The sequence below is a fragment of the Malus sylvestris genome, chromosome 2 (assembly GCF_916048215.2).
Source record: "Malus sylvestris chromosome 2, drMalSylv7.2, whole genome shotgun sequence".
Lineage (NCBI taxonomy): Eukaryota > Viridiplantae > Streptophyta > Magnoliopsida > Rosales > Rosaceae > Malus > Malus sylvestris.
In genome coordinates this window covers 10026765-10037935 of record NC_062261.1, presented here as the reverse complement: position 1 = coordinate 10037935, position 11171 = coordinate 10026765, and the positions used below count along the sequence as shown (strand labels likewise).

Here is an 11171-nt window from a genome sequence, read left to right as displayed (position 1 = left end):
AATTTAAACTTCTTACATTGACTTTGATATTATTGCTCATAACTGCTTTGGTGGAGAGACTGTTTTCTAGTATGCATTGTATCTTACCATGTATCTTACCATGCAATTATTGGGCCACCTAAGTCACTCATGTATCTTACCATACAATGTATAAAGTGTAAAATATTATATTAATTCATTATATATAAATGATTATGGTGTGTTTAAACTTTTTTCATTAATTACTACATATTTTCTACACTCACAATGTTTGCCAGCTCGCTATATAATCAACTTAAATAAGTTAAATTCATCATGCAATGCATTTCCTTCCAATTTTTTGTGATAAACTAATAAATAATTGACTTAATAAACATTTTGCAAAGTTTCAATAAAAATTTCCAAGTTTTTCTTACAATTTCCGTGGTTTTTATTCAATTTTTATTGATATCGATAATATCCCCATATTTCTATCGAAATTTCCGTATTTTTGGATTACTGATATTTCCGATATCATCGATATTTTAGACCTTGATTATGAGATATTTTCAATGTGCTGAAAACACAATTCAGTACATCAAGTATCATAACACAATTGATTAAAAACTTAATAAAAATTTCAACCAATTACATTAGAACGCTTAATATTTCTAATATACTGAAAAATTTCGGTTTAATTATGTTGGCAGATGGCTAATGGCAGATGACAGGTGGCGCAGGTTGTGTGTAACCCTATGCCAACTCCATCGTCCTATCAACTTCACAGGATTGCATTGACGAAAAATGAATATTGTAAATTAAAACTAGTTTTAGTTTTGGGTTTTTAATAATATTCTATGTATACTAAAACCCAAACGGTGGAACACTGTTCATGAACAGTGAAAGTAACAGTGTCGTTCCGATTCTGCCCTCCCATGTTTACTCTAATCTCAGTTTTGCCCTTCTGTATTCTATTTGCTTCCAGCTTCTTCCATTTTGCTCCATCACTTTTCTGCTTCTCTTCCTCCCTCTTTCTCTTCCCCTCTCTCTGCCTCAAATTCAATCCGATCATCTAAAAACGTAGTTCCTCTATTTTTCTCCGCCGTTTTCCAGAAATCGATCATTGTTGCTGCTGTAGTAGTTATCGTCCACGCAGTCCATCACCGCCCGACCACACAAACCTTAACGGCGGCCGGAGAACCACAGAACCAAGAGTAAAAAAAAAAAGAGAGCGGGAAGCAGCCAAAATACAGAGAAGATGGCAAGAGAGAGGAGAAATGGAAAGCAGAAAAACAAAAACCCTGTTGCAAACGTGGTGTGCTAGCGAGATTTCTCTGTCTTTCATTGCTGGCTGCTTTGGCTTTTTGATTGTTCAAGATATTTCTTTCCGTTTTCTCTCCTGACTTCCCCTTGCATGCATAGCCCTGCATCCCTGCCACGATCTCGCCTTCGATTCCAACAAGTGCGATCAATCTCGCCCTTCAATTCCCTGCATAATCCTCCTTTTCCAGGCCTCTCCGCCCATCTGTCCTGAACGAAACCGTGGATCGACTGCTTCCCTTGAAATCAAACCTTAATTTTGCCCCCAAACGAATTCGAACCCAGCCAAACTCAAATCCCTGCAATTTTTTTTGCCTTTAAAAGGTTTGGATCGGTGCCGATTGATGTTGGATTTTGTGAGGCTGGATTTCTTACCTCTAAGATTTGTTGGTGAGTTTTTAAGTTTTTTTTTTATTAATTATGTTTTAACTTTTTTCTGGTAGTTTTTTATGCTGAGATGATTAGTGGTCAAATTTTTTTTTTAAAATTTGATTGTAGGTGTTTTCTCTATATTGTTAGATCTGTGGCACGGTGTGTCTCCATATCACCACCAATGGAAGGTAATTTAAGAATCGTGTAAGATTAATCCTCAAATTTTGAATTTTATTTTTTATTTGATTTCTCTTAATGCATGTTTAAGATTCGTGTTTGTGGAGGTGATTTTAGACGGATTTCAAGCTGGATTGCAAAGATAAGTAAGTTAATAAGAATCATGATTATTGAAAGAAAAAATGGATAAAAATCAAAGTCGCACAGTATTTGGTACACTTTCTGTGTAAAGGAGCCGAAATTATAGTAATCTTCCTTTTATTTTATAGTTGTGTTAGGTATAATAATATGATTTTCCGATCTGTTAATAGGGGTTTGGGAGTTCACTAAAATCGCTTCGAATTTGCTTTAGTTTTGATTAGAAGAGGAGGCACAGGCAACTGGTCAAGAGACTTGGCTCGATTTTCGACGGGGGACAAAGATTTAGATGGTATACTCTGCTTCTATTTGTCCATTTCTTTGTGTAATTCAATTCAATGTGCTTTGTTTTCATGAAACTAAATGCGTTGTAGTCATACTAATATTCAATTCTCTAGATGCATATGCTTCTCTTTCTGATCTAGCACATTTGATAGATAATAAAGCTGTACAATTGCACATTCGATAAAACATCCTGTCTTCCTTTGCTGACAAGCCGAATGATTATGAGCATGGTGGCCATACTAATATTCAATTCTCTAGATGCATGTGCTTCTCTTTGTGATGTATAAGAGATTTGAGAAATTTTGAGAGCATGGTGGCTAGCTAAGGTGTTGTTTTAATGTTTGTTTTGTGGTGTAGGATTCTAGATGGAAATTAATCGCAGAGGTAAACGTCAACAGGTTGCTTCCAATTTCTCCCTTTCTATATATTTTGAATGATTTAATAAGTGTGTTAGGCTTTTTTATTTAGGTTATTTGAGTTCTTTCAGTCTGCAATGAATTATAATCTGTATGAGCATATACTATAAGGTTCTTCTACCTTACTAACATTCATGAAAGTTAATTTTAAGTGGAATTTTTTTGAAAGCATTTACATTTTTTCCTTAAGCTTTTTTCATGCTTTAATTAGGTTGCCTTGCTATGTTGTTAATGGATGAATTCAAAATGTGAATAAGAAAGATAACTTGCTGACATCTGATGGAATTATGAATCATAGTATTGTCTGACAATATAAAGAGTAGGATTCTGAAATCATGAGATATTTGACATTGTATGTTATACTGAATTAAGAGCACACTTTCATATAGAATTTCATTTATCTTTACTCAATCTAACAGTAGTTCTACCAATTTTTATCTGATTTCTTTTAACATCTTTCTCTTTTTTTCTCATTCAAATATGCATTACTGATGCTTTGTTATGCACCTAGCTCTTTGCTTCTGTTGCCTACTATCATTTTCTACTATTGTAATAGAACTTTTTACATGTTTTATGTACTTTTAAAACCCGCAGCAACACGCGGGCTCTTTTACTAGTTGTAAACTAAAACTAGTTCCTTTTCTAATGATATGATTTATAATCATCATAAAAGATTAAAGAACCATTTCAAACATTTATGGCTCGTTTACTAAGCTACAGTCAGATTATGAAGAATTGAAATGGAGAGGAGTTGGAAATTGAATAGGTTGGAATCAGAATTATCTGATTCATGTTGAAGATGATTACTAAACTATGTGGAATCGGAATGAGAATGTTGCAAATTCTAAATTAGTTGTTTACAAATTCAACTGAATTGGAAAAAAAAAAAAACAGTTTGATTACTAAAATACTCTTGTACATAATTCTCCTTGTATAACAGCAAGAGTGTCGCAATCACCACCAGTTGACTCCATCTCCTTTTTTGAACAAACGATATTAGCTACACTAAATGGGAGGGGGTGGGCTAAGCCTCATAATGGGCTAGCAATAATATGGTTCAAATTCGCCTTTGGTGAGAATCGAACCTAAGACCTCTTACTTACAAGTGAAGATGAATATCACTAGACCGTAGTACTAAGTGGCAATTGACTCCATCTCCTTACATAAGGGATAAGGATGTAAGGATATTTTGGGTAGAAAAAGTTGATTCCGAATGTAGGCTTTATCTCAGAATCCAAATACTACTTATAGTTCGATCGTCTGATTCCGAAAAAGTGAGTGTTCGACTCCTCATTTTAGGTGGGGTCCCACATGTATTTCCATTCCCCGAGTGTTGGTAAATATTTGAAATGGGTGCAATTTCCATTCCCCTTATGTAGAAACGCATTGATTTTAAATTGAAATTTCAACGAATCAAGTCAATTAATTATATACAATAACGATTTTTCTTTAGAATTTGGCTGCGTAGTAGATCTTCTTACTTTATTATGCCGATATTAAAATCACTACTGTTTGAGTATTTTTTGCTTATATGAGTTTTTCCAAATACTTCAATGTTGGGATCAATTACTAATTCTAATTTAATACAAATTTATAGGGAAAACTTGATATAAGTCTAATTTTTTTAGCCAATAATAGAAATAGTCAAGTTTATTAAATTAAGTCCAATTTGTTATATTTAATTATTTAATTATCAATAGTTATCTATTCAATGATAAGATTTATTATAAAAATCAAATTTCTTCCCAATTATCTTTTTGCTTATTTCTTTTTATTTATCTTTTTGTTATTTCTCGTTCTTTCTCCTGCTTTAATCCCCATTTATAGGTTTTATTTTTAATTTTTATAATCAACCTATATTACAGGTTAATTATATTTATCTACCTATTTGACATATTCTTTTTTATAATCAACTTGTCACAGATTAATGTGTTTTGCTTGTAGGTATGTTATGTTTTTCTACCTTTTAATTAGGTTTCATATCTCACGTATATGTATTATATACATTCATATATTTGTTACTTGAGTTAGGATATAATGTTTTACAGATAAATTTATGTTAGTATATTAGTTTTTTTGTTATAAGATATTAAATATATTTTTTGGAGTTGGAAAATGCATAATTAGAAGATTTTAATTGATTTTTAATATTTTTAGAAAATATAAAAAGAGTATAAAAGAAATAAAAATATATAATTAGATAATTGGACTCACTCCTAAAAACACTTTATGTTTTTGGAACTGGATCTAAAAGTCCCAAATTTATATTATTTTTTGGGAATTAGTTGACTCGGTCCTTGTAAATAAATTCAACAACAGTAGACCATATTCAGACCGTAGTGTAGCTAGGTTAGAAATGGCCAGTTGCTTTACAGCTCCCGACGCCGCTCTTGGACCGCACGCCAATGGCGGTGGGTCGAGTTCCGCCGTTCGTTCCTCCACCTGGTCAGAATATAGAACGTGAGGAGGTCGGTGTTCTAGTCGTCCGAGCACAAGACAAGAGAACCCCCAAGCGGGGTCCAGAACCCGCCGGCAGAAGAAGTTCCCTTGGGTCCGAACCAAAGCGAAGGCACCATGATGCTTTACGATCTCGAAAACATTGTTGACTTGGAGGTGATGAAGGAATGAGAAGAAGGTAGCTCTGCTTCGACGAAGATACTGAAGGGATGTGATGAAGGTGAAAGGCTACAAGTCTGCATTCGAAGAAGACCAATCCAGCCGCTGAGGTGATGCTGGAAGAATGGCTGGTATGGTTTCAAATCACTTCTATTAATTTAATATTAAGCTTAGGCTTAGGGTGTCAACGAATTGACAAACACATTGACAAATGCATTTATAGTTTAATAAATGCATTTATATAGTTTATAGTTTAATTTGGGGCCTAACGAATTGACAAATGCATTTATAGTTTAAGTATTTGGATCCTCTCCTAAGCTCAAAAATCTGAGCTTTCTGACCAAATCATACAAGCCGTTAGATTTTGATCCAACGATTGAAATTATTATAACTTTTAGAAAGATCCCTTATTTGTAATCGTTGGATCAAAATTTAACGGTCTGTGCAATTTGATCAGAGGCTCAAATTCCTGAGCTCAACGATCCAAATCCATAGTTTAATTTGGGGCCAAGTCGGCTATGAATTTAAATGTATATTTAGGTGGACCCTAAACTAAACCCACAAAACTCAATAACCGATGTCAATTATATTCATAAAGAATTTATGCAGTGTATCCCAATATACACAGTATATTCCATACGCACATATATATGCACTGCTGGGCAATGTTGCTTGCTGTAGAAGTGTAGATGGTCCATTTATCATTATCTGCCAGATCAGGAACCTGCGCCACCGGTTCTCTTATCTCAAATGGAATTGGATTTCTTGTCAAGCGAATTCTGCAGCTGACTAGATTGCATCGCATTGTAAAAGAGGGATGTGTGGGTTACTAGACCCCCATCCTTTGTCGTCCACATTCTTTCCATCGACGGCCTTCTGCGTTCTCACTGGTTTTGTTAGAATCAGGGTTAGAGGGTGGCCTATGGGTTGGACTGAAACTGCGCTTCTTGTCTCTTTACAACCCGTTTCCCTTTCCTCAAGTCCCTTTTATCCTTTGTTTTTTCTCTTTGCTTATGGCTGTTGTTTTGGCCTATTTTCTTGTTTGCTTGTTTGCTTGCCTTTTGGGGTTGGAGTGCTTTCTGCTCCTTATGTGTTCGTTGTGGGGTTTCCCCTTCTTTAGTATAATCTCTCGGTTTCTATCAAAAAAAAAATGGTAAATGGAAATCTCAATTTTCTTATTCAGATTCAATAAGCAAGACTATGTCAAGAGTTGGAATTGGAAAACTGACTGCCTTTCCATTTAATTGTTCTATTTCAGATTCAATAAGCAAGATTATGTCAAGAGTTGGAAAACTCACTTGACTTTCCATTTAATTGTGCAGGATGAGATGGGACTTGTTAATGCAGCTAGCCATAATAACATTCATAGAATGTTAGGATACTGCAATGAGGAAACGGGTATTTACGTAGTGTCATAAAGTATGAATGAGAATTTAAGAAACATTATTAGTGAGAAGAAGAAAATACTAGCTTGGGAATAAAGGCTAGAGATAGCCTTAGCATGTGCCAAAGCATTGTCTGCCCTTCACTCCCTGGCCATCCCAAGTGGATTTGTCGTCTTCAGGTCTTCTAAAGTCCTGTCAGATCATGTACGTTTCTTTTTCCCTATTTGAACTTGTTTAGTGGGAAAAGACTTTTTTGTTGTTGTTGAACTTGTTTAGTTCGTTCTCTTGATGGACAGGACTGATGTAAATTCCGTAATTTTTTGCGGCATCTTAGACCTAAACTTTGTCACTTTGGTGTAACTATGGTAGAGCCTGCTAGGCACGGAGACATCATATCGAAGGCATTGAGGCAGAAGAAGCAGGGTCTCTATGAAACTCCAAAATATAAAGCAACAGGTAATTCATCATATATTTGTATATTGTTCACACTGCTGCAATGCTCATAGTTTAGCTATTTTGACCGGTTGGTTATTTCCATTTACTGAGAAAAGGCGTTGTGTGGCCTAAATATAAGGTCAGTTGATTTGTCTTCTAATACTGAGGTCCATTCAATGGATATGTTATCCCAAAATTGGCGCAATAAACATTCTGAATCTTATTGGAAGGTGCCTGGATGATGACTCTGACAAGCGACCAACAATGTAGATCATAATGAAGGAATTAGGCAACCTACTCTGGAGATTCCATGCGGAAAAGTAGCAGCAGCATAAGTTCATATGATGAGGGGTTGGCTGGCTTGCATGGTAATTCAAATCAGAACCCAATATGCATTTTCTTTGACTGGATAGTGTCTTGTTTTTACTTTATCTTTCTCGAGTACTTGACTTAATTTTCAAGAGTGGTGCTACCGCTGGTTGGTTCTCAATTTGACTTGTGTTTTAAATAATTGAATCGGATTTTACTGTTGTAGCAAAAAAGGCTAATTGTAGGAAACTAAAGCACAAATGATGTAACAGTAAAATCTGATTCAACTGTTTAAAACACAAGTCAAATTGAAAACCAAGTAGCAGTAGCACCGCTCTTGAAAATTAAGTCAAGTACTCGAGAAAGATAAAGTAAAAGCAAAACACTAACCAGTCAAAGAAAATGCATATTGGGTTTGACTTACGATGCAAGCTAGCCAACCCCTCATCATATAAACTTCTGCTGCTGCTACTTTTCCGCATGGAATCTCCAGAGTAGGTTGCCTAATTGCTTCACTACGATCTCCATTGTAAGTCGCTTGTCGGAGTTATCATCCAAGCACCTTCAAATAAGATGCTGCGCCAATTTTGGGATAACATATCCATTGAATGGACCCTCTGTATAAGAAGACAAATCAACTGACTTTATATTTAGGCCGCACAACGCCTTTTCTTAGTAGTACTGGCAATAACCAACCGGTCAAAATAGCTAAATTATGCAGCAATGTGAACATATATGATGAATTACCTGTTGCTTTGTATTCTGGAGCTTCATAGAGACCCTGCTTATTCTGCCTCAACGCCTTCGATACGATGTCTTCGTGCCCAACAAGCTCTACCATAGTTACACCAAAGCCACAAAGTTTAGGTCTAAGATGCTGCAAAAAATTACAGAATTTACATCAGTCATCTCCAAGAGAACTAACTAAACAAGTTCAAATAGGGAAAAAGAAACGTACATGATCTAACAGGACTTTATAAGACTTGAAAACGACAAATCCACTTAGGATGAGTAAGGAGTGAAGGGCGGACAATTCTCTGGCACATGCTAAGGCTAACTCTAGCCTTTCTTCCCAAGCTAGTATTTTCTTCTTCTCACTAATAAGGTTTCTTAAATTCTCATTCATACTTTCTGACACAACGTAAATACTCGTTTCCTCAGTATCCTAACATTCTATGAATGTTATCATGGCCAGTTGCATTAACAAGTCTCATCTCGTCTTGCACAGTTAAATGGAAAGTCAATGTGTTTTCCAACTCTTGACATAATCTTGCTTATTGAATCTGAAACAGAACAATTAAATGGAAGGGCAGTCAGTTTTCCAACTCTTGACATAGTCTTGCTTATTGAATTTGAATCAGAAAATTGAGATTTACATTTTTTTTTTTTTGTTTGGGTAGAAACCGAGCGATTATACTAAAGAAGGGGAAACCCCACAATGAACACATAAGGAGCAGAAAGCACTCCAACCCCAAAAGCCAAGAAAAGAAAGGATAAAAGGGACTAGAGGAAAGGACGGGTTGTAAAGAGACAAGAAGCTCAACTTCAGTCCAACCCATAGGCCACCCTCTAACCCTGAGTTTAACAAAACTAGTGAGAACAAGGAAGGCCAAGCTTTTAGCATCACCTCATCGGCTAGATTGGTCTTCTTTGAAATGTAGACTTATAGCCTTTTCCCTTCATCACCATCCATTATTATCGATCCCCTTAGTATCTTCGTTGAAGCAGAGCTACCTTCATCACTCCAAGTCAACAATGTTTTCAAGATCGTAAAGCATCATCGCGCCTTCGCTTTGGTCCTCAATTTGACTTGTGTTTTAAACAGTTGAATCGGATTTTACTGTTACATCATTTGTGCTATAGCTTTCCTGCAATTGGCCTCTTTTCGCTACAACAGTTTGTTACATATTGCCTGGATTGATTGATTTAAAACAGGTTTTATTCTGTAAATAGCATGAAGGCTTTGACTAGTGAGAGACATGCTGAGCAAGCAAATGCGAAGGCGACTCTCTGAGGATGAAAGAAACAACCTCTACCCAAAGTGGGGTATCAGTTTGCATTCGCAGCATAGGCAGTTGCAATTGGAAGACCTTCTGTGGAATGAAACACAAAACCTGGACCGTGTCATGGACAGTGCCACAATTGTTGCAAAGTTGGTAGGTTCAGTAGAGCCCGAGCAAGCATTCAATGAGATGTTTGGACTCAGATTTGCACCGCGAGACACTCTTGCAAAGCCGAAATCTCACTTTTGGTCAGAAAGTTTCAAGTCTCTTGTGTAAGCTTGCGAGATTGATCACGCAGTATACAAGTTTCATCAAGTCCAATTCCATTCGCGTATAGGTTATGATTCCGTGATAAATATCCCATTTGATCTTTTAATTGTATATTTTTTTCTTTTTTTGATCTGTTTTCTGATTGTAATTTTTTTGTTTTTGAGTTGAAGTTCTGACTAATTGATTGTAAATTTGGTCGGGCTAGAAATGGTGCGTAAGGCTTCCCTAGTTGCTTGTAAAGTAAAATTCCTTACTGATACTCGAAAGAAAAGAACACTAAGCTACACTTTTTACCATTCTCAGATACCACTAATTCTTAATTTTCACATTCTCATCTCATTCGTATAACAAAAGAAAAGGAACAACCCGCCTTTATGTAGGTGTTTTCTCCAATACTAGATTCAATATTGCGGGATGTGAGTAGTTGGTCGATTGGCACGTTATAATTGATTAATTGCTCATATCCTGTAACATTCTGCAAGATTTGTCATGCGTTGGAGTATTCTAGTCTTATGTATGACTCAAGTCTTATTCAAAGATAATCAAAATTAAGTTGACCTCCACATTACTTTAGATGGTGAAGATGTTATGACTATGAACCAATATTGAGTTATGTACACCGAGGAATGGAAAAATTTGCAGAAAATCGAACAATTATACAATATTTGTCTTACGTAACACGGTGGGATTGTTTAGCTACTATGTTTATAGAAGCAATAATTGTAAGGATTGGAACAATTCGGAAATATTCAAGTACCTAAAAGAGCCAGCTATATCAAAATAATTATGTTGGAGTTGAGTCATATAACTTCTCATCTGCTATGGCTCGGTCCTTTTATGACGGATATTGGTGCACAAACTCCCTTTTTCTATATTTTCATAAAAAAAAAAAAAAAATTAGTATACGATCTATTCGAAGTTGCCAGCGGTCTGAGCACTAGCGGAGCCAAGGTGTGGGCAATGGATGCTGTTGACCCCAACGATCTCACATGTTTCACTTGCTAATTATTAGTTTTGACCCTAAATATACTATAAGAAATAGAAGAATTGAAGTTTAATTAATATTCTCTTGTGAATAATTATGGTTTGCATCAAATATTGCAGTGCACTATAAGACCAAGATAGATGTATATGTAAAAGGATAATGCTAGATACCAATTTTTAAATCATGTGATGTGTTATTATTATGAAATAAACACGTTAATTAACACTTAAATAATAATTCAATCATCAACAATGATGTCATATGGTTTAACAGAACATGGTTCAAGGTCATGCACATATTTTGCTAAGAGAAGAATACATCTTTGGAAACTTTTGCTTAGGATACATTTTAATGAGAACTGCTCGCTCATGCCCCTATAGAGTTAAAATTCTGGCTCCGTCACTAGTTATGAGAATGATGCATAATTATTTTTGTATCAACATATGTTCTCTCCTCTCACATTCTCTCCTTCCAACAAGTCTAACGTCTTCCCGTTTAATTC

General features: G+C 35.6%; 1 protein-coding gene across 26 annotated transcripts; it reads left to right on the top strand.

Moving 5' to 3' along the window:
- Nucleotides 1–816: 816 nt before the first annotated feature.
- LOC126588744 (uncharacterized) lies at nucleotides 817–9980 on the top strand. 26 transcript variants are annotated; one of them, XR_007611633.1, is made up of 7 exons: nucleotides 1582–1668; nucleotides 1777–1838; nucleotides 2139–2257; nucleotides 2608–5413; nucleotides 6605–6871; nucleotides 7037–7123; nucleotides 9347–9980. XR_007611633.1 is itself a non-coding variant. In XM_050253902.1 (6 exons), exons 1-5 carry the CDS (start codon nucleotides 1623–1625, stop codon nucleotides 2613–2615), a joined length of 249 nt encoding a protein of 82 aa, XP_050109859.1. In that variant the 5' UTR covers nucleotides 831–1622; the 3' UTR covers nucleotides 2616–2634; nucleotides 9365–9980. The 26 variants fall into 26 exon arrangements, 11 of the variants coding, with proteins under 11 accessions (XP_050109808.1, XP_050109859.1, XP_050109867.1 ...); XR_007611622.1 differs by lacking the exon at nucleotides 9347–9980 and adding an exon at nucleotides 1919–1973 and having other exon boundaries at nucleotides 817–1668; nucleotides 1798–1838; nucleotides 6605–8364; XM_050253902.1 differs by lacking the exons at nucleotides 6605–6871; nucleotides 7037–7123 and adding an exon at nucleotides 1919–1973 and having other exon boundaries at nucleotides 831–1668; nucleotides 2180–2257; nucleotides 2608–2634; nucleotides 9365–9980.
- Nucleotides 9981–11171: the final 1191 nt, after the last annotated feature.